The sequence below is a fragment of the Anser anser genome (genome assembly GCF_964211835.1).
Source record: "Anser anser genome assembly, chromosome: 2".
NCBI classification, from domain to species: domain Eukaryota; kingdom Metazoa; phylum Chordata; class Aves; order Anseriformes; family Anatidae; genus Anser; species Anser anser.
The window spans coordinates 127,228,200-127,250,913 of NC_139721.1; the positions used below are offsets into that span (position 1 = coordinate 127,228,200).

The 22,714-nt window shown below is 51.7% G+C and overlaps 2 protein-coding genes across 2 annotated transcripts; both read left to right on the forward strand.

The window, feature by feature from the left end:
- The first annotated feature begins 30 nt into the window (after nucleotides 1-30).
- Nucleotides 31-6,488, forward strand: HOXA2 (homeobox A2). The gene is made up of 2 exons (XM_083825964.1): nucleotides 31-4,675; nucleotides 5,377-6,488. The coding sequence occupies exons 1-2, from the start codon at nucleotides 4,294-4,296 to the stop codon at nucleotides 6,120-6,122; spliced, it is 1,128 nt and encodes a 375-aa protein (XP_083682090.1). The 5' UTR covers nucleotides 31-4,293; the 3' UTR covers nucleotides 6,123-6,488.
- A 4,198-nt stretch (nucleotides 6,489-10,686) lies between these two features.
- HOXA1 (homeobox A1) lies at nucleotides 10,687-14,072 on the forward strand. Its single transcript, XM_083825968.1, has 2 exons — nucleotides 10,687-11,302; nucleotides 11,692-14,072. Exons 1-2 carry the CDS (start codon nucleotides 10,690-10,692, stop codon nucleotides 12,045-12,047), a joined length of 969 nt encoding a protein of 322 aa, XP_083682094.1. The 5' UTR covers nucleotides 10,687-10,689; the 3' UTR covers nucleotides 12,048-14,072.
- Nucleotides 14,073-22,714: the final 8,642 nt, after the last annotated feature.

Genomic DNA, 22,714 nt, shown 5'->3' on the forward strand with positions numbered 1-22,714 from the left:
CGCCTTTTCAGCGTTGTAGAGATAGAGAGGGATGGTGGATTTTTTCCTTTTTTTTTTTCTTCATTTTTTTCATTCCTTTTTTTTTTTTTTCTTTCCTTTTCTTTCCCATCGGAGTTTCACAGCCGTCAGCGGCTGCATCCTCCCCCCCGCGCCCCTCCGCGGCCCAGCCGGGGGGACGGGGCGTGGGTGCACGCACGCGTGGGTGTGCACGCGCGTGTGCGCGGGGGCGAGCCCACGGGCACGGAGGCCGGGAGAGAGCCGGAGGAGCCGCTTCATGCCCGGGCTCCCTGCGGGGGGAAGGAAGGAGGGGAGCCGGGCTGCGGCCGAGCCCCGCCGGCTCTGGGCGGCGGGGGTGCCTGAGTCTCCCCAGGCAAACCCCAAACGCAGTTGGGGGGGGGCTGCTGGCGGGCGCAGCTGACTCTGGACGCCTCTCCTCCCACCCGCCTTCCCCCCCCCCGCCGTTTTTCTCCTTTTCCTAAAGAGAGCAGCTTTTCTTTTCTCTTTAAAATTTTTTTTCCTTTTAAATTTTTCATTAGATGCTGGGGTCCTTCCCCTTCTCCCCAGCCTCCTCCCCTCCCTGCTGCAGCCTCAAGCCGTGGGGGAGGGGAGCCCCGCTCTCCCTGCCCCCCCCCCTCCATCCTTGCCCCCCCGCGGGGGTGAGCGTGTGTGTGTGCCTGTGTTAGGGGGTGTGTGTGGGGTGCACACCGGGCTGCGGGAGGGCCACCGGCCCCAAACGGGTACCCGCGGGGGTCTCCGGGCCGAATCGGTCCGAGGGGAATGGCAGGGACTGGAAACGTGGGTTTGAATCCCATTTTCTTCCTTTTCTTTTCTTTTCTTCTCTTCCTTTTCAGGCCGAATGTCCATAATTTTTAGATCGAAACTTGAAAGATAAATCAGAAGGGACCTTAATAGACTAGGTAAAATATACTTGTGCACGTTTATAAAGACATATTCCTACGCTGTGTAGATAACAACGTTTACCATCTGTATCTTCCACAGCAGAGAAAAAATGTCGCCATTTTGGTCTCATGCTGAAATATTATTAATCTTTGGGCTTTATCTTGTTCCCAGAGCCATCCTTGCCTGATGCTGAAACATTGTCATGCATCCACAAGCTATATAGAGCTTTTCTGCATAAGTAGATAAAGCATGCTCAGTCAAAGAAAGGGATTGTAAATATATTTATACCGTGCGGTTTATTACATAGGGAGATATGTAACCATGGAAGGAAGGCTTATTTAGTCTGATATTTTTTCATTGAAATCTGGTTATTACCCGATACAGACCAACGACTGATGATTATTTTGTAGTAGAAATTATTATTATTTTTTTGCCACATTGCAAGACATGGCTCCTTTCAAATAAGCGCACGTACATAAAATTCAACACCCCCCCTCCCCGCCCCAATAAGCTGCGTTAGATAAAACAAAAGGTAACGGTACAGCCGGTGAATTCCTAGCGTGTGGCTACTTTAGCAGCACGAATTACATTTCTGAAAATGTTCAAGAGAAGGAATTTGGCGTTTCTTCCTCCTCCCACTCCGAAGAAAGAAAAATACAGGCGATTTTGCCCCTTCTTTCCAGAAACCGTTCCCTACCCCATCTTCAGAGGCTGTACATTACCAGTAAGAATTTGTATTTTTGCATTTAAGATTCGCCCGATTAAAAGATCCCTCTGGAGGCAGAAGTAATTGATTTGCCCAAGAATTTCGCGTCCCCTCTCCAAAGGTTTTGTTCCAGGTGGTTTTTGTGTTAGAATGACCACAAGAAACAAATGTGCAGAATAGAGACACCCACGCAGGTTTTTACTCACAAAGCCTGGTTAAAGTCCAAACCTCTCTCTTTATTATTTGCCATCCTGCTGTTAATCCCAATATTTTCCAGAAAAAAAAATAAAATAAAGAAAAGAAAAAGAAAAGCCCGACCCCAAGGTAGGCGCAGAGAAGCAAAATAAAACAGGGCTTTCCCACAAGCAGAGCAGTCCTCTGCCAGCATATTTTAAAAGCAGCTTTTTTCCTTGTTTACTCGCGTTTCTTGCTCTGCCTCTTTTCTCGGCCACATTTGATCTTGGAAAGAGCAAGAAGCTTTAAATGTGTTCTTAAGGGCCAGTAGCTGTCAAACCTTTTGGCGGCCAAGATTGATCGCGCGCAGACACCACCAGAGCTTTGTTTGGACTAAAAGCAAGAAAATTAAACCCCTCGCATTTTCCAACAGCATCGATATTTGTAAGGCATCCCTTTTGAGGGATTAAATGACAAGTCTCGTTCTATATTTTATTTAAACAAGCAACCACCAAAAAGCCCATTTAAAGCCTCCCAGCCCCTCCCCTCCCCCTCTCTCCAATGCCTTCGCAGATATGCTACATCTTGTGGGTGCATTAACTTAAAACCGATTTTTTAAATGCACTTCGTGCAGTTGGACGGAGACTGATCCGCTGAGTGCTTGGGGTCTTCTTTTCTTTTTTCTTTTTTTCGTTCTTCTGCTTCTTCTTTATTTTATTATTATTATTATTTTTAAATACGAAGACGCTTGCCGACCCCTTTTTGGCAACTCCGAAAATAAAGAGAGACGGCAACGCATCGCGCAGGCGATGGTCCCCGGCTGCTCGAGGACACGGAGACCGGCTCGGATGTTCCTTCCCCCGGCCCGGCCGGCCCCCCCCCGGCCCCCCGGGCCCCCGGCCCGGCCCGGCTCCGCGGGAAGGCGAGCTCCGGCCCGACTCTGACCGTAGGACTCATCGGGCTGGCTCCCATGGCCATCACTGTCATCACTCGCCTCGGTCTGGTTGGAAAATAGTGCCCAAACCCTCCAAATTCGGGGCTCGACCTGGCAGAGGCAAATGGAAACGACGGCAGAGAGCCAAGCTTCGGAGGCGAGTGCCGTGCCTCAAGTTATCGCCCCCGCAGCATTTTCGCTCTGCCTGGCCCCGTGAAAACAAACCCGCTACCAGCCCATATATTTCCTGGTAATCGAAAATACTCACCAGACCCAGCCTACTACGGTTATTAAGCAAATTATGCCAGCAGACGGGAGTATCGTTTGCAAGCTAAGGCACAGGATTTTGGTCTTTTTTTTTTTTTTTTTTTTTTTTTTAAAGAGGCAACAGCCAGACGCGTTCGCAGCCTCGCGATTTGGCTCGCCCAGAGAGGTATTCCTAGGCTATGTTTTACGGTCCAATCCCGGGAAGCCAACTGGAGAGGGAAGTCACGAAGTGCAAGGGCTGCTGCCTATGTGACTCTTCCCCTAGAAGCAAGGTTGCTGAGGAAGATCCAGTTAAACAATGGCTCGGCACCGGCGGCCAATTGTTCTCCGTACTGTACGCCCGATAGCCACCACCAAAAAAAAAAAAAAAAAAGAAGAAGAAAAAAGAAAAAAATGAAAAAGAAAAAAAAGACACAAACAAAAAAAATGAAGGAAAGAAAAGAAAAAGGAGCCCATGGAGGCTGAGTCGGGAGCGATAAAGTAATTTTGGAGGAAGTGCTATTCCCTAGGAAAAAATCAAGACTCTGCTACAGACTCCTGCCTGGGTGCAACTTCTTATGTGGGGGCCTGGCGGTGTCAAAACTTTGAAGATTAATGGATTACTTTGTTAATGACTCAAGGCGTCAGATTGAGGTGCTTAAATGATTTGTGAGGTGCAAAGCGTTTTCGTGACAGTCCCAAACAATGAGAGAGGAGTGTGCGGGTGGAGGCGAGGGAGGCAGCAGGCTGCAGGACAAGCAGCCGCACACCCGCACACACACTCGCCCGCTCGCACACACACACACACACACACACACGCTGACACACACACACACACACACACACCAACACTCGCACACACACTCGCAGCCTCCCCTCCAAACACAGAGACGCACCCGCACCTCCCTCCCCACCCCCGATCATTTCGGATTAGGACGCCAAGGGGATAGATACTAGAGATATCATTTTCTTCTTTAAAAAAAGTGTAAATAAAGCCTTTCTGGCCCCCAATGAGGCGTTCCTTCCCGACTTTTTTGGATCAATCAAACAGACAGTGGCTTCTTTTGATTAAAGCCCAAATTGTCATTGGGCAGAGGCAATCATGTGACAGCCAATTCGGTCCAATTTCAACCTTGTCTCCATGAATTCAATAGTTTAATAGTAGCACGGTCCCCATACGGCTGTAATCAGTGAATTAGAAAAAAAACACCCCACCAGCGATCTTCTATGATATATTTTTTTCTTCTCTCTCTCCTTTTTCCTGGGCCTTCCCCCCCCGAGCCCCCTGAATCCGAGGGAACTTTTTCTCCGCGGGGGCTGCGAGTTGAAGGCCATGAATTTCGAATTCGAGCGAGAGATTGGTTTTATCAATAGTCAGCCATCGCTTGCTGAGTGCCTGACATCTTTTCCCCCTGTCGGTGATACATTTCAAAGTTCATCAATCAAGAACTCGACGCTTTCACACTCGACACTGATTCCTCCTCCTTTTGAGCAGACCATCCCCAGCCTGAACCCAAGCAGCCACCCTCGCCACAGCGGCGGCGGCCGCCCCAAGGCGAGCCCCCGCGGCCGCAGCGGCAGCCCGGGCCCCGCCGGCGCCCCGCCGCCCCCGGAGTACCCCTGGATGAAAGAGAAAAAGGCGTCCAAGCGATCCGCCCTGCCGCCCGCCTCGGCCTCCGCCTCAGCCGCTGGACCTGCCTGCCTCAGCCACAAAGGTCAGTCCCAAGACTTTGGCCGTCGGGCCGCTTTGGGGGGCTCCCCGCATCCCCCCCGGGCCGGCCCGAAGGGGGACGGGGGGCTCGGGGCGGCCGGGGCCGTCGGGGCTGGGCTCAAACCCCAAACTTTTCCCCCAAGTTGCCCCGCCGCGGGATGATTTATTTGAGTTGGAGCTGACCTCTCTTGTCTCGCTGTCCTAGACTCGGGGTATTTGACAGTAATGAAGAGTGATAGATTGCTCCCGCTCAGCTCGGCGGCTGATGCATTAATTATAAATTGCGCTATGGCTAATATAAAGTTTGCTCTGGCCTGGGGAGGTTGGCGAGCTGCAGGCGACGAGCTGGAGGCGGCCGAGGGGCACGCAGCACCGGCCTCTCAGCAGGGCGACACAATGGGCTTGCTGCACCCGAGGGCGGCCATTTTGTTGCAGTTGCTGGTTTATGCTATGTGGACATATAGATAGAGCCGCTTCCAACGCGGGGAGAGAGGGAGAGAGCGCTCCCCCCCCTCCACCCCCCCCCGGGATGCGATGGGCTCGGATGCTGAAATTCAATCCGTGCATTTATCCGTTTTGTGTGTGCGTGTTTTTTTTTTTTTTTTTTCTTTTCGCTCTCCTGGTGCTGGTGCTTTTGGGGTGTGCGTGCGTGTGGTGGTGGTGTTTTCCTTTTTCTTTTCTTTTTCTTTTTTTTTTTTTTAACAGACCCCCTTGAAATCCCCGATAGTGGTAACGGTGGATCTAGGCGGCTGAGGACGGCTTACACCAACACCCAGCTTTTGGAGCTAGAGAAAGAATTTCATTTCAACAAGTATCTCTGTAGACCGAGGAGGGTTGAGATTGCAGCCTTGCTGGATTTGACTGAGAGACAAGTCAAAGTCTGGTTCCAGAACAGAAGGATGAAGCACAAGAGACAGACCCAGTGCAAGGAGAACCAAAACAGTGAGGGGAAATTTAAGAGTTTAGAGGACCCGGAGAAGGCGGCGGAGGACGAGGAGGAGGAGAAAGCCCTCTTCGAGCAAGCCCTCAGCAACGTCTCAGGCGCTCTTTTGGAAAGGGAAGGCTACGCTTTCCAGCAAAATGCACTGTCGCAGCAGCAGGCGCAGAATGCGCACAATGGCGAGTCCCAAACTTTCCCCGTTTCGCCTTTAACGAGCAATGAGAAAAATCTGAAACATTTTCAACATCAGTCACCCACTGTTCAAAACTGCCTCTCAACAATGGCCCAGAACTGTGCAGCTGGCCTAAACAATGACAGTCCTGAGGCCCTAGATGTCCCTTCTTTACAGGACTTTAACGTTTTCTCCACAGATTCCTGCCTACAGCTTTCAGATGCAGTTTCCCCCAGTTTGCCAGGATCTCTGGACAGTCCCGTAGATATTTCTGCTGACAGTTTTGACTTTTTTACAGACACACTCACCACAATAGACTTGCAGCATCTGAATTACTGAGAAATTAAAGACGTCCTCTCCAAGGGTCCTGCCTTCTCCTCCTTATTCTCCCTCCTTATTTTTATTTTTATTTTTTCGGTGAATTAATTTTATTTCCCCATCCCACCCCTTTTCTCGGTCAGTATTTTCTGTTTATTACCTCCCTTTTGCTGTGCCATTTTACCGTTTCCTACGAAGTTTTAGTTGTGTTCAATTTTAACCTAGCCACATTCTAGGTCCTTCTATGAAAGCAATATATGAGGTCTGTAAGAAAGTGATCATATAGGAATTGTATCGTCACTTTCTTTTTATTTTTGTATTGCATTAGGATGCGTTGTCATAAGTATTTTTGGTAGAATAAATTCTTGTTTGCTACAAGGAGCTTTCTCTTTTTTTTCTTTCCCTTTCTCCCTCTCTCTTGCTCTCTCTCTCCTTCCAGGACTGACAACACTGCGGGTTTTTCTCCCACTCCCTTCCACTGTTAATTTACTAATAACCAAAATCCAACATTCTGACTGCGATTTCTCCCCTTTTGGCAATTTAGGACATTTAGTAGAGAGGAAAAAAAAAACGTTCAAATTCTTTATTGTAAGGGTTTCTCACAAGGAAAAAAAAAAAGGAAACTAAAACCGTTCACAGCTTTGACGGAGATTTCTTCCTTTTAATGTATAAACGCAGCATCTTATCTCCGTGCCGATACGAAGCTTGGGAATTCTGAACTGTAACAAAAGCATAAGCGAGCACTTTCTCTGTTACAGACCAAACGCGAAGCAGATTCAGGAGAGTGTCTCCTGCAGAAACTAGCCTGTTACATACACGAAAAACTTTTTTTTTTTTTTGAGGTGGGGGGGCTCATATTTTTCTAGAACGCAGTGCTTAGCCAGCAAGCTGATTCAGGAATCTTAAAAGATATGAGAGCTCACAGAGGGTACGCTTGGTGAGTCCTCACGTGCTGAGCGGTCCAAGAAATCAGCCCTAAAAGGGGAGGAAAAAGAAGAAGTTAGACCCTGCAAAATCAAAAGGCAGAAAAGCGAGGCAAAAAAAAAAAGCGTTTAGGGCGGAATCCCACCCTCCGCTCGGTCCTTTTGAGGGAAGATAATTCCGGTTTAAACCCTTCTTTGCGGGGCGAAGGGGTGCTCCCGAAAAAGGACGGGTGTGACTTCCAAGCTGAGATTTCCTCGGGGATCCCCACCCTGGGGCAGCAACGCGGGGCTTGGAGAAAATCTCCGGCAAAGTGCGTGCGGCCCCGGTCAGCGGTGGTGGGGGGCTCGGGAGGGGACCGAGCCCAGTCCGGGGGCGGCGGGCGAGCAACAGATGCGAGCGGGGCTCTTCCACGAAGGGCCGAGGGCGTAGGGGCATCCCGGAGAGCGTGGGGACATCCCGGAGAGCGTGAGGACATCGCAGAGAGAGTGGCGGGAGCGGGGACCGGGGAAGGCACCGTCCATGCGAGGAGTGCTGCTGCCTTCCCAGCTCGGCAACACGCTGTGGAGCTGGGATGCGTGGGTTATAGCTGGAAGGGCTGAACGCAATTCTTCCGAAAGTCATAAATCAAACTCTTTCTATGAATGAGAATGTCATCAAAGAGATCAATTGCAGGAACACATGCACAAATAAAAATCCTCTTACGTATTTGCCGGGGCTGGGGATCCCCGTCTAAAACCATTAAGTGAGAAGGCGTTTAGTCATAATTCATTTTTATTGCTCTTTTAAAACAACAGTTGGCTGAGCTGCGGCCGCGGCGAAACCTCGGCCCTGCTTCTTGTCCTTCTCTCCGCTCCAGCCCTGCCCTGCAGAAGGCGAGCCGCAGCTTAACTCCCGTGGCACGGGGCTGCATCGGCCGGGTCAGGGCCGCTTTTGTGCCCAGATGCCTGGATGCTGAAAATACTCAAAAGAAAAAAAAAATAGGACAAAAAAAAGAAGTATGGGGGAGAACAAAAATACGCTACAAGGCTCAAACCTTTAGCTCGCTAGATTTAAATAAATGGGGGGGTACGGAGATCATGACTCGCCTCAGAGTCTCCCATGAGCCCTGCGGCCACAGCGGGGGCACTGGGGGCGGAGGCGAACTCCCACGAAAAAGCCTAAATCGCCGGAATCGCCCCGTTGGCCCCAGTCTCGGACAGGAAACGCCAGTTCCCGGCCCGGCCCGGAGAGGAGCAGCGGAGGGCAGAGCGGGGCCAGGGGCCGGGGGCGGCAGCTCCCCTCGCCGAGGATGGGGGATTGCCCCCTCGGCTCTTATCCTGCTGCCCCCACGCACAGTACCGGCAGCAAAAACCCAAGGCATCGCGAGAGAGACAGTGCAACAAAAGAGAGGGGGGCTCTTCCCAAGAATGGCACGGAAAAGGGAGAGAAAAAAAAAAAAAAAAAAAAGATTTCAAATTTCAGGATGCTGGAGCCTGTAAGAGAGGTGCTGTAATTTGTCGGATTTTACGGGCAAAAAGAATCTATTTGTAGTAAAATATACATTTTTCTTGGCCGGCTGTTGTAAAAAAAAAAAAAAAGCTGAAAAGATGCCAGCTCTTTTATTGGTAAACAGTCCCAGAGGCCTGCCTTTTTTCCTCTGCCTTATGCAGTATTTATCACAACAGGTTTACAGGAATGAAATAAATGTGTTTATGTCCCTTACCATAGCCCAAAATGATGCAGTATAATGCCATAAACGCCTCTGGAGTGTTGTTTCTATTGTCCTCCCCCCGCCCCCCCGGAGTTTAAGAAAAGGAACCTTTCCAGAGGGCCCTTAACCATTCGTGCCTGTGCAGTAAATCAGAACAAATAGAAATAGTAGTAGCATCCGGATAGACGCGTGGTGGAGAGAGCAGCCCTTCGGTGTCTGCTGGCCATAGGGAGGTCTTGGAGATGGCACGGGATAAAGGCTGACCTAACAGCTGTAGGAGAGCTTGCACCTAGGAGAGGATGTTGTGGTTCAGATGGGAGGGAGGAGCTTGCGGGTGAGTGTGTGTGTGTGTGTGTGTGTGTGTGTTGGTGAGCAGGGAGAAGTGGCAGGGTTAGAAGCCCTTTGGATTTCCAAACAAGCAGCAGCCAACCACGAGAGCACAGCGACGGAGGAGCCGGCTGGGAATGCACCTGCAGGAGCACGGGAGGCGGCTCCTCCTGGGGCTGGCGGCTGGGAAAACGACTTCCCATCCGTCCGGCCCCGAGGTTATTGTTAGGATTGTTGGTGCCATCCCCTCTCCCTGCAGACGGACGGGTGCCCTGGGACGGACGGATGCCCGGTCTTCACCTCCCCTTTCCTTTTCCGCATACGTAACCCGAGTATGGGGTCGCAACCCACATCCCGCCGCCCTCCCTCTTTTTTGGACTTTTTTTTTCTTTTTCTTTTTTTTTTCTTTTTTTTTTGGGGGGGTGGGGAGGGGCAAGCTGCAGTCGATGCTCTGCGCGGTTCCCAAGGGTCCTGGGGCCGCCTCTGCCACCGGCCATCTGCCACCTCCCGCCGCTGCCGGCCCGGGTGCTGGCAGAGCGCGGGGACAAAGGGGCCGGGGCGGCGGGCCCTGCACCTCCCGCAGCTCCCCTGCCCCGGCCCCGGGCCGCCTCCCCGGGCCGCCGGGCTGCGACCTGCGGCACCCCGGGCAGCTTTCCCCCCGCCCGGCCCGGGGCGGGCGGCAGCGGCGCCGCGGGGCCCCAGCAGATGGGCTGCGGAGCCCGGCGGGTCCCCGCCCCGTCCCCGTCCCCCCCTTGTCCCCGGCTCCCCCTCCCCTGCCCCAGTCCCGGGCTGACGCGGGGGAGCCCGGCGGAGGTGCGGGGGGAGCGAGGATGCGGGCTGGGGGGAGGCCGGTGTGCCCGGGAGAGCACAATGGCCGTCAGTCCCAAAAGCGCCTCATTTCCATGCTAATGCCCGCGGCCGCCTGGTGATGCGGATGGACAAGCCCCTTTAACTCTTGGCGTCGCGTCGCGCTGGGCTCTGCGGCGGGGCAGGAGCAGCCAGGTCCTTCGGCCCCATCTCCATCCTCCGGACGACCCCCGTCCCCGTTTCCATCCCCGTTCCTGTAAGCAGTTCCCATTCCCGGTCCCATCCCCATCCGCGTCCCCGGGGCTGATGCTCTCCGCGCTGTCCCCACCACCTCCCCCCGCACCCCCCGGGGGGCCCAAACCGGGGAGCGAGGGGCGTCGGAGATGCCCGGCACCGGCCTGACAGCTCCGGGGCCGCCGCAGAGGCACTCACCCTGGAGGGGCCGGGCTCCGCGGGCCGGGCTCCGCCGCCAGGCTCTCTCCAGCCTTCCCCTCTCAGCGGGCGGGCGTCCCCCGGCGGGCAGCAGCCCGGCCCCCCCGCCCCCCGGGGGGCCGCCGCCGCCCTGCCCCGCGGTGCCGCGCCGCGCCGCGCCGTGCCGTGCCGCGCCGTCGGAGCGCTCGGCGTTTAAATGCCCCCGACGCGGCGATCTATCAGCGGCAGGAGCCGGGAAAGTCCCGCAGGCGCCGCAGCCATTGGCTGCCGCCCCCCACGTGCCTCCCCGCTCGCGGTACCTTCGTGTCATTTTCCTCCCGGCCCCATGGAGGATGTGGGAAAGTTGGCGCGGCCCCGCTGGCCGCTGAAGACCCGGTGGCGGCGTGACAGCAGCGGGACGCGGCGAGGATGAGCTCCTTCCTCGAGTACCCCGTCCTCGGCGGCGAGGCGGGGGCCTGCGCCGCCCGCGCCTACCACCCCGAGCACGGGATTACAACTTTCCAGCCCTGCGCCGTCAGCGCCGGCAGCTGCAGCGGGGAGGACCGCTTCCTCGTGGGCCGCGGCGTGCCCATCAGCCCCCACCGCCACCACCACCCCCCGGGCCAGCCCGCCGCCTACCAGCACCACGGCGGCCTGGGGGTGTCCTACGCGCACCCCGGCTGCGCCCCGACGTACGGCTCGCAGGGCTTCGGCGCCGCCTACGGCCCCTACCCGCTGGGGCAGGACGCGGAGCTGGCCGCCGGCTTCCCCCCCTGCGCCCCCGCCGTGTACTCGGGCAGCCTCTCGTCCTCCGCCGCCGCGCAGCACCCGCACCAGGGCTACGCGGGGGCGCCCGCCCAGTTCGTGCCCCCCGCCTACGGGCAGGAGCAGCAGAGCCTGCCCCTGGGCACCTATAACCATGCCCTGTCCCCCCTCCACGCCGGCCACCAGCAGGAAAACTCCCGCTCCCCCTCCGCCGAGACCTCGCCGCCGGCGCAGACCTTCGACTGGATGAAAGTTAAAAGAAACCCACCCAAAACAGGTCAGTGGCCCGGCGTGGAGGGGAAGGGGGGGGAGGCCGGGGCAGCTCCCTGCTGTCGGGGCGCCGGGGGCGGCTCGCAGGTGCCCCGCGCCCCCGGGAGCGCCCGGAGCCGTCTGCCCGCAGCGCTGGGAGCCAGCTCCGGCCCCTGCCGCCCCCCCGCTCCCCTCCCTTGGTCGTACGTCTTGTAATTCATAACCCACTTATCAAGTTTCCTCTGACACCAGAGGCTGACTCCAGTTTAGCACCTCGCACTCCATCACTCACCCTGCCGGGGCTTCCCTCTTATCCTGCGAAGTCCCCGCTCCCTATCGCTTAGCCGGTGTGGACATATTGATTACGTCGCCTATAAATCATTTGCGCTCACTTACCGCCGCGTGTCCCCTTTGCAGGCAAGGCCGGCGAGTACGGCTTCGTGGGGCAGCCCAACACCGTCCGGACCAACTTCACCACCAAGCAGCTCACCGAGCTGGAGAAGGAGTTTCACTTCAACAAGTACCTGACCAGGGCCAGGAGGGTGGAAATCGCCGCCTCCCTCCAGCTCAACGAGACGCAGGTGAAGATCTGGTTCCAGAACCGGCGGATGAAGCAGAAGAAGAGGGAGAAAGAGGGGCTGCTGCCCATCTCCCCCGCCACCCCCACGGGATGCGAGGAGAAGGCGGAGGAGTCCTCGGACAAGTCCTGCTCGTCGCCCTGCAGCGCCTCGCCAGCCTCATCCTCCTCGGACACGCTGCCTGCCTCCAACTGACACCGCCGTGCCCCCGACGGGGCGGCTCGCCCCGATCTCCCACGGGTGCCCAGATCTCCCACGGGTTCCCCCATCTCCCACGGGTGCCCGCGGCTCCCACGGGTGTCCCCCCGCCACCGGGCCCCGAGGTGCCGGCTCGCATCTCGCCTCCCAGAGGTCCTTTTTCGGTCCCCCCCCCCGTCCCTTTTCGCTGGAGGAGCCCCTTACACGCTCAAGGACGGGTCTCTGACCTTCCCCGAGCGACAGGCAGGTTACATAGGGTACACGACCTCACGAAGAGCTGCACTATTGTGAGTGTTTACACGACTTACAGGACTTTCATCCCCTAATTTAATGTATTCTTTGTTCGTGTCTATGAGTTGGTTGCTTGTAAATACTTTGTCCGAGAGATTTATCTTTTTACAGATTTTTCTAGAAATGACGTTTAGATGATCAGGTTGAGCAGGGTGAGTGCATTCGCAGAACCGGATCCACTTTTATATCGGCCAAAAGCCGACGACCGCATCAAGCAAATGCGTGAAGCTCGAGCAGATACCTCAAAGAGTAGCGCTGTTCCTCTCCGTGTGACAAGCAAGGCTTCAATTGCACTAGGTTTTGTAACCCTTACCCGGTGTGCTTGCCCCCCCGCCCTAAAGGTGTCCCGGGTTATACCCGCCCGAAGGGTACACCCGTCCGAGAGACCTCACCTCTTCCCGTTTTCGGATTATTTAGACTCGATGTCTTTTCAACCTTCTCGTGAATGTGACGAATGGCCAAATGAATGTATCATTTCTGTGGTTGGTGTCTGGACCGTTGCATGACGCCCCGTGCTTTGATGTACCCCGGGTACACTGAGGTCTATCAGTTGTCGCGTGTCAGCGACACCTCCTGATTTTCTGTACAATCATCGGAGCTCTGGGATTACCCGCTGCTGGAACCCAGGGCAGGATTTACGGGTCCTTATAATGTCTGTAATAAATATATTCCGCTTTCAGGTATACCTCGTGTGTCTGCCTCTGCGTGACATCACCGAGGAGCCTCAGCCTGGGCCCAGCACTTCGGTTTCCCCAATTTTCCTTTGCTGGGGCCTTTTGTAGGGTCAGAGGGGGAGGAAGAGTCTCCCAGCGTTCCTCCTCCCGGGCTGCCCGGGCTGACTCATAACACAAACCTTCTTCCTTTTCTATGCTCAAATAATATTATTTTTAGAGGATATAATGCCCTCCTCTCCCTCCACTGTAACTGGGAGGAATTTATGACCCCGATCTATTTCTGAAGCACAAACACGAGAGCTTCCTGGGTCAAGTGCTAACCTTTTCACCTCGAGATGGATGTTGACACTTACATAAACAGAGCACGCTTCAAAAGCAGAAACTGTCTTCAGCCAGTCTTTCCTCACATCGCAGGCCCCTCGCCAAGGGCTGCACATTTCATTAGCCCGGGCACTGAGCTGGGCCAGCTTCTCCCTCCTTCCCCCCCTGGCTGCCATCCTGATGGACTGCCAAGGTGGGGAGATGGCTCCCAGGTGCTTGGCAGCCTGCTTCTGGCAACTCCCAGCCCATTTCCCAACCACCAACTTTTTATTTCTGGAAAAAAAAAATAAAAATAAAAAGCAAGTTCTCGCAGGTAAATAGCTTGAGGTTTCCAAGAGGTGTCAGATGAACGCGGGGTCGGGGAGGGGGGAGCGTGAGTGTGGGGAAAGCGGGTGCCGGGAGGGAGCAGAGACCTGCTGGGCTGCACGGGGGGGTCTCAAGTCACCGCTGCCTCTTGGGTTTCGGCGCAAACACGGGTGACATCTCCTTCACTCGGCACATCTGCAGGGGAGCGCTCCCGGCTTCTCCCGGGGCCGGGGTCGGTGCCCGTGCAGGCTGTGCCGTGCGGGACCCGCAGAGAGGCAAGGAAAATTTTCTTCACTTCGGTGTCAAAAGAGACAAGCCCCGATTTGCAAGGCGCGGCGGCCATATCAAGAGCCGAGCTAGCTGCGAGGGACCGGGGCTGTCTCCAAAGGCTCCCGCCACTGCCTCTATTTCTTTCATTTCCCCGCCTGCCATATACTTTACCTTTTGTTTATTAGTGTAAAGCCACAAAGCAAAACAGATGGCCTTCTTCCAGAGACTTGGATGTGTTAAAGTGGCATTTGCATTCCAATGAGGGCATTTCAATATCGAAATCTGGATCTAAACATTGCTGGAATCCGGATCTGCAGCTCGGCTCCCCCGGTGTTGACTTAATGTGCTAGAAAGAGCGGCCATAAATTATAGCCTAAATGCGGGAGACGAGACACTTGTCAGTGTGTCGATCTGCGCTGGGCTGCGGCAGAGAGTCTCCTCTCCTTTCAAGCCGAAACCTCATTTTATCTTTTTTTTCCTCCTTTTTTTTTTATTTCTCTATTTTTTTTTTTCGCAGCCCCGATCGATTTCAAGCGCCGACACCCCCCAAATCTCCCGATCCCGTCTCGTTTTGTTGTTTTACGTTTATGATTTCGATGCGATCAACCTCTCAGGGCAGGCGGTGTGGGCAAGAGAAGTGAGAACCTCCTGCCTGCCCCGCGTGCGGGGGTTTCTAACAGAGAAATTGCACTGGCAAGCGGAGCGTGCTTTGGCCTGACGGAGTCACTCAGCTGGCCTTCAGGTTGTAGGGATCCTTTTGTTTTTACACTATTTTTTTTTTTCTAATGTTCTCTCTAGAGTCTCAGGGGAAAAAATGGAAAAAAAAATCAAACCAAAAAAAAAACCACCAAACCACCCACCAAACAACCAAGCCGCGTTCAAATGTCAAACGGAGTTTAGCATCTTCCTATCACACTTAAGGCCAATTCTGCTGTTCACCTTTAAAGTTTACTTTTGGAGGCTATTGAGATGCTTTGGTGTTTTCCTCTGGGGCAATCAGATTGAAACCGATCAATATTTACTCAGTCTGAAAGGGCTGTTGAAAAGGCAGCTAACAACAAACTGCTTAGCTGCTCTCCCTTCTTTAATCTCAGGTTCACCGAAAGTTCAAGCAGAAATGAATTCAGTGATGGGTCACTTTAAAATAAGTCCCAGCGCTTAATCTCGCAGCCTCGGCAAAGGCAACAATTACAGAGCCATCTCTCTTTCCCCGTCCCTCTCGCCGTCTCCCCGGCAGCCGCAACTTTCCTCCCCTTTTAGTCCAGCGCTGTTTTCTCGCTCTCACCCGCTCTTTTGCGGAGGCAGCGGCCGCTCCCGCACCGCTCGGGGCTGTCCCGCACCTTCCCACGCGGGGACCGGGCTGCGGAGCGCGCCCCGTCCCGCACCGTGCGTTTCCCAGAGGGGTGACACTGGGGGCTCCTGGGGCAAGGGGAGGGATGCTCGGGGCTTTATCCCCGCAGAGATAAGGGTCAGCTGGGGCGGCCGGAGGAGCCGGGGGGCTGCCTGCCCCTCTCCAGTCCTCCCTGGGCAAAGAGGAGAGAGAAACCCGGGCGCAGCGCTGCTAATTGCAGGGACTCTTCGGAGGCCAAAGTTCACGCAATCGCTGCATAAATGCATGCTTAACGGGGATTTATTAGTACCTCTCTAATGGCAGCTCACGCTGGAGAGGCCAGCGGGTTTTCACCGGCAAATTGCTGCTCGGGACCCCCCCGACACCCCGAGGCGCTGCCCGGGGACCCCTCCGGGCGAGCATCTCTGGGCCGGGCAACGCGCCCGTGCGAGGCCGCTCCTCCGCCCGCGCTCGGCCCGGGAGACTTTTTTTTTTTTTTTAAATAATCGTTTCGGCATATTTTCATCGTAAACTTGGGAACAACGTTCTTTGCTTGTTTTCCCTCTGCAGTTAGTTCTGCGCCAGCTCAGTAAACTGGTAACTACAAGAAATATAAAAAGGGAAGACAGAAATTATTCAATGAATAGTATATAAATAACATCATAATATCGAAAATGATTTAAAATATTTCTTTCTTTGCATCTTTCTTTCTTTTCCCTTTCTCCCTTTCTCCTTTTCCAAGGCAAACATTCCTTTTCTCCCCCAGGCACACTACTTGGCCGGCTTGCACTGTTAACATTATTCTTTTATGGTTTATGTGTCATAAAATATTACAGGTCACAGTTACTCCTGTTTCAGGCTCAGAAAGACCATTGAAATCAATGGGAGCTCTGGGAAAAAAAAAAAAAAAGTCTTCCCTTGTGCCTAAGAATCTGAGGGCAAACTTTGTTGATTTTGATCATGCGAGGAGCCCTATTTGCTATATAACTTCAAAAGGATTACACATTTCAGTAATACGAGCAGAAATTGGCCCGGAAAAACGCTTCCGCGCTATTTTTTATAGGGCAGTGACATATTTTAAGCATTTGTTCCACACGGAGAATGTTTCAGCCATTACTTTTACAATTATTTTGGCTTTCCGATTTACTTTCCTTGAAAGTTTGTATCTCGTAAATTTAAATCAGGACTATCGATTCTCATAAAAGTGTGACCGGATAACGACCAGCCACAACAGAGACGATGAAAGCAATAGCCAGTTCGTGCCTTCTGCGGGTGTTCAGTTTATAAATACAAACTCAACGCGCTGCGAAGTTTTCTCTCCGTTCACGACTGCAAAAGCGGGGAAAAAAAAATCAAATAAAAACAAATTCAAGCCCAAACGAGCCCAGAGAGGCGCTACCGTTCTGGGGCAGCGAGAGGACACGGAGCCAATCTCAGCCACGAACTTTACCCTAAACTCACGTCGGTTTAGGACGCGGTGCATCCCAAAGCAGAAGGGTTAGGAGCACACAGGGGCTCACGGAACGTTTCGCGACTGTTGTGGGAAGAGGCTGGGCGGCCGGGGAGCGACAGCCCTGCCCCGGCTTCCCCGTTACTGGCATCCCATGCGCTCGGCTTGGCGCAGAAGTATTTCTGTGTTTGCTAATCCCAGCCTATTCTGGTTTTAGCTCGGCAGGCCACTGGCCGCCAGAGGAAAACCGAGTAATACGGTATCGATTATTAAAAAAATAAAAAAGAAATAAATCCCGGGAAATATCTACTTTGATTGAACGCTCCGCTAACGCCTTTTGGAGGGATCGATTGCATTCACAGCTGTCCTCGGGTTTGATCTTCGGGAAGTGACTAATAGAAGGAATATTCGTTGTGCGCACCGTGACAGGAACCGAGGGAGCCGGCCGAGGGGCGGCGGGGCCGGGATCCCCGGTGCATGCACCATCTTCACCGGGACAAGGCGTACAGCCGGGCCGGGAGGGACCGGGGGGGGTCCCGGGGGTCCCCGCCCCGGCGGCTGCCTGAGCCCGAAGCGGCACCGCAGAGCCGAGGGAAGGGCATCGCGCTTCTGGGCTCCTTTGTGTATTAATGCAGCTATCAGCAAATCCCCGATAACCTCCCTCTCCCTCTGTCAACACCCCTCAGCTCCGGCCCGGGCTCGGGGAAGAGGGATGGGACCTGCCACCAAGGGTCCTGCAGCAAGGGGTGCCCCTTTTGGGGGTTTCTCGGTGACAGATGTTGACGTTTCTAGGGAGCTCGGTAAACACAGGGTTGGACTGGACTTTTTCACAGCCCATGTGGTTTTCATCATTCCCCGTCAGGCTCAGACCAAAGGCAGGAGCTTCCCACTTCACACTCCTCATCCCCTCTCATCTTCAGCAGTCACTCAGCTCCGGTGACACGGAATAAAGAGCAGAGAAAACACAGGAGACCAGGTTCGCTAAGCAGTGAGAGGTGGGGGTGAGGATGGGGTTAGCGGTGGGAATGGGGGGAGTGGGAATCTCTGTGCCGCAGCACACAAGGAGCCTTCAGGTGCAGAGCACATCTGTGCGAGTCTGCATCTGGGGACAAACCGGGGTGAGCAAGGCAGAGGAGGGAGGTAAGAGCCTCAGAGCACAAAAACTTGCCTAGACTTCTCACTGGGTTCCTAAGAAGGTGAAGGTCAAAAGGGGCTCCATCATGACAGTAGGGACTTCTACAGTTTTAATTGAAACTCCTTTGAACCAATAAAACATTTTTTTTTTTTTACTTTTGCATCAAGTCTACTACCTAAACAAACTCCTGTGCAAAAACATCAGTTACACTGGAAATGTCATGCAAGCCTTAATTCACATTCTTAACTTAGTTGTAAAATATTCCCTCCAGCACCCAGCAAAGGTGGAGACTAACCAGACTAGTCTATTTTGCAACAAATAAAATCCCTGCAGCATTGCTCTGTAACATCAGTGGATTCAGCATTTGTGCATGGTTCTGGGGACAGGTGGATCATAAAACAAAATTTGTTGGTTGGGGTAGTGTTGTGTTCCTCATGCTGCGCTGGGGAAAAAAATAGTTAAAAAAATAACACTGTCTAGAAACTGAAAGGTGATCCCATTTGAGCTGAGCCATTGAAGAGCCATGCATATTTCACTGTGCAGAAATATTATGTTGGAGGAACACTCCTCGCAAGCAGTATTAGCATGAACAATATCTTTAGACGTGGAGGTGGGTATTGCAGACAAGTAAGACTCTGTGGGGCTTTGCAATTTATTACATTTCCCTCCTCCTCCCCCATATATTTTATTTTTGCATTTCCAGCAGTGCTAGGAGGCAAAGCAATGATCATGGAAACAGAGTGATGCAAAAAGATTTGGAGAAGGCCCATCCCCTGGTCAGAAAAGGATGAGGATGAGGATGAAGATAAACACCCCAGCTCACATATATGTGAACGCACGTGTTCCCAAAGAACATAGATTAATTTAACAAGCTATCATCCTAGCTTCTTTAAAATCAGCTCACAAAATGAAATATTTAGATGTTAGCAGAGGATTGTACCTGATCCCATGATTACAATGATGTTGTGTGGGACCTACCGTGGCCCATTGCCCAGGGAGTTTTGGCTCACCTGAGCCCCACTGGTCTGCAAATCAAAAGATTAGGCTAAAAGAATATGAAAGTCCCTCAGTAAAGATACCTTTTCTCTCTTCAGATCAGATCTTTCTCACCCCAGGGTTTTGAATGCCACAATAAAGCACATAAGGAGCATAGACAAAAACACTGAAAATTCTGCTGAGACCTCTCCAATGATCTCTAATTAGACAAGAGACTCCAGAAATCCAGATAGTCTCCATGTAATCCCCTTTTAAAACACAGTGTTGTGTTTTGAGACTGGTTGACCATATAGGTTGCCTCCCACTTTCACCAAGGCTGAGACAGAACAAGACATGACCATTCCAGTGGGCTCTGGATCAGTCCCTACTGCAAGCTCCATATTCAACAATGTGCAAAAATTTCTCCTCTGCTTTTCACTGAGAAGGCAGCAGGGCAGGCTGTAGACTGAAAGCAATGGAAACCCAACAAGCAATCTTTTGGTCAGACCCTCTAGATTTTTTTTGCACTGCACTTGTGATCTGGCACTGGGGAACACTGCTTGGAAAGGGGAAGATAAAGCATTTAAAATAATTTCCACTACCAGAAAGGACATTTTTGCTCACTCTATACACTGCGTGTGATTCAAAATAAATGCAAATCATCGAGGTTTAAATGAAAATCTTATCTGCAACCTTAGCTACGATCTTATTCAAAACCTGGGAGTGGAGAAGGCTCTTTGGTAACCAGTCTCAACCAGGGTTAAATGCAGAATGTATAATGGGACCCTCTTCTGCAGACCTTATTCATTACAATCAGTGTAGTTTTGCCTTAGAAAATACTGCAGACAGGGTTTTTTTGAGCCACTAACCATTTTTCAATGTGACATTTTGCAATTTAAAATAATAAGTGAAAATTAGTTACCACAAATGCAGCATTTAAAGCAATAGTGAGCCCATGTTAACATTGATTTCTCTCTGTGTGTCTCCTTCTCTCTTTCTTTATAAAACTTACACACTCTGTCGATACAATACTACCCCCTTTGATAATAAATCTGTTGTTTCAAGCGAGGATGCTACCATTTCCTTTTCCATGTAATTTATAGCTATATTGATTCTAAAGCTCCGGTTCTCTATTTCCCTCCTGTTGTATTAAAAATGAGTTCTAATTGCAAGGCAAATGATCTTTGGTCAAAGCACCTCACAGAGTATTTTAACTGTGGCTAAGGAGATTTAATTTGATTAATAGAGAAATGAAAGCCTCGAACATCTTAAATGATAATTTTCAGCTTAGTAGAAAAGAGAGGCAGAGAAAGAAGGGAGGTTAATGGAGCCAGGGAAAGCTTTCATAGATCAGCACGAGCAGATGTTCTTTTGCTTTTCTGTCAACAATTCTGGTTTGTTGTGCATATAGAAAAACAAGCTTTTCAACTCTCACCACTATTTCAGCCTGTTGCCAGCTTTGCTTGCCTGCAGGATATCTGCTTATCTAGCAAGAGAGAAGGATCAGGCCTCCTCCCCTTTGGTCTAGAAGCAAAACAACCTTTCGCATGAGCTGTGAGGTTTGTCACACTCCCCCTCCTCTGCACACACATTTTCAGCCCTTAGATCTTTATTTCATAAAATTCCTTTCCTCTTAGAGACCAAAAAGAATGCTGACCGGGAGATGAATGGAAAAGCTGAGAAATATTAACTGCATTCAGGTGTGCGTTTGCTGAGAGGAGACGAAAGGAGCTCGGCCTCTTCCTCGAGGGCAGTGTGTGAGTTCAGAACTGTGGCCCTGCTGTCGATGTACAGCTGCATGAGGTCCTCTGCACCCTTGGTGTCTGCACCCGGTATGCAGGAAGGAGAAGGAAGGGAGAAGGAAGCTGCTAAGCAATAGGGGAAATTCAAGCAGCCATTCCCCTCTGTGAAGCATCTTTGGTAGCTACTTTGCATGCTGGAGGGTCAACACTGAATGAACAGTGATATATCGGTGCATGGGTGTGTCTTTTAGGACTTATGGGAAGGCATGCTTTTTCTTGGGTTTAATCCTTGGAGCAGGTATTTTGTTTAGTGCAATTCCCTATCAGTCCAGAGTAGCAGCACTAAAGGTGACGGAGTCCAGTTTGAGCCTTAAAATTGTGTTTGTTTGTCTCTAAACATTCTCCAAGGCAAGGAATAAGCATCAGCCTTTGAAACAAAACAAAACAAAACCAAAAACAATCTGCATTTAAGAGAAGATTAAATAATCTAAGATTTATCATTCATTTCTCAGTGGGTAGGACTTCTTTATTGGAGTAAAACATTTAAAGTAGAAAATGCCCGCAGGCGTCAAATAGAAAATTCCCTTTCATCACAAGCGGTTAACTCCTGCTCTATTTGTGCTGTACAAAAGGCCCAGAAGTTCCAATGGGGGCTTTGTCAGAAAAGGGACAGTGGAAGTAGCGCCAGAGTCACTGTCTGTGGGGTAAACAATATCTGATCTCAAAGAGAAGAGGGTGGGAGGAAGGAATGAAGCTTGTCAGCAGCCCTGTCTTGAAACATACCTGCCCGAGGTGGGTTTGTCCCATGGCAGGCAAGGCAGTCTGCTCCAAAGACCCTGTCAGCTAGATGTCAAGACATTCCTTCAGCTGGCACGTGTGAAGACCCCTTTGGTTGTGAGGAGGAGTATGTGAGCTTAGCCAGAATGTCACTCCTGAAAATACTGATTTTTCTTGTCCAGTTTGGACGCACTCAAAGGGTGAAGAGCTGCAAAAGTTCTTTTTGGGGGGGGGGGGGAGGAATTTTTCCTTGCATACAGTTTCCACCTGTATTTAAAAGAATTTGGGGGAGGCAGAGAGGGGGAAAGAGTCACCTATATGTTTTCCAGATGCTTATCCACATCTATGAGACCAGCTCTTCAGGATCTCTTCATCAGTGCTCCAAGTATTTGCAGGATCCAAGTATTTTCAGGAGCACATGAGCTTACATTCTCCAGCCTGTACACATAGTGCAGCACTTCCATTGCTTTTATCCATGTTAGGATTAGGGTGGCCAAAAGACAAAGCTGATGTGGGGCAAGCAGGGGGACAACTTTGCAGGTTGAGGAGATATTACCTCCTTTCCCAGTCACAACGTGAAATTGCTGAGATGCACGGTCAGGTATTCTAAGCTGCATCTCATGGGACAATGCAACAGCCTTGCTGTTCCTTAATGCATTTTATCATTCTTTTAGGTTTTTCCTTTCAGGTTTCTGCACTGGTTACTCTAGCTTGGATCCCATTACCCATAGTTTTGTGTTTTTGTGCGTAACTTAAAAACTGCTTTTCTTTAAAAGTCATGTGGGTCATGTGGCTGAAAATGAATGACAGGAAGTTTTTATCCATTTTTTTTTATAAAAGCAAACATTTTTTCTTTCTTCCCTCATTCATTTGTTTGTTCCTTCCTTCCTTCCTTCCTTCCTTCTGCCCTGCCATTCTTCCTTCTGTCTTCCCTCCCTCCCCTTCAGACAATTTGAAAATATTACCCTAGTCAGTCAGGTGCGAATGTAAGGTGCATGTACCTCCATTTCCCTTCTGGAAGGCCCCAAAAGATTCACATGGGGGTGTACGGGAAGGAAAGGAAGATGTACTACTTCCCCAGATTTCTATCGGCCTTTTCTGTGCACGGTTTTAAAGCAATGCTTTGATCTGAGCAACGATAACTCTGCTGAGGCCAAGGATGATGTTTTACTCTCATTTGATATTTGTTTGTGGTTTGCTGTTGGTTTCATGACTTCCCTTAGTTCATTCATCCTGGAATTCACAGACTCAGACTCCTGCTGCAGGGGGAACAGAAATTTTTTTTTTTTTCCCCTTGCCACAAAGTGTTTTCTAATAGTTGCCTCCTTTTCTTCTGTCCTTTCTTCTGCTTTAATATCTTTCATAAGTGTTACCATCTGCTTGGGTGCCTGGT

What these genes read in the sequence shown, in the direction of transcription:
- HOXA1 (XM_083825968.1), top strand. Translation starts at nt 10,690, where the DNA reads ATGAGCTCCTTCCTCGAGTACCCCGTCCTCGGCGGCGAGGCGGGGGCC. An exon ending in AAGAAACCCACCCAAAACAG is followed by an intron (nt 11,303 to 11,691) that starts GTCAGTGGCCCG and finishes TCCCCTTTGCAG; the next exon opens with GCAAGGCCGGCGAGTACGGC.
- HOXA2 (XM_083825964.1), top strand. Translation starts at nt 4,294, where the DNA reads ATGAATTTCGAATTCGAGCGAGAGATTGGTTTTATCAATAGTCAGCCA. An exon ending in TGCCTGCCTCAGCCACAAAG is followed by an intron (nt 4,676 to 5,376) that starts GTCAGTCCCAAG and finishes TTTTTTTAACAG; the next exon opens with ACCCCCTTGAAATCCCCGAT.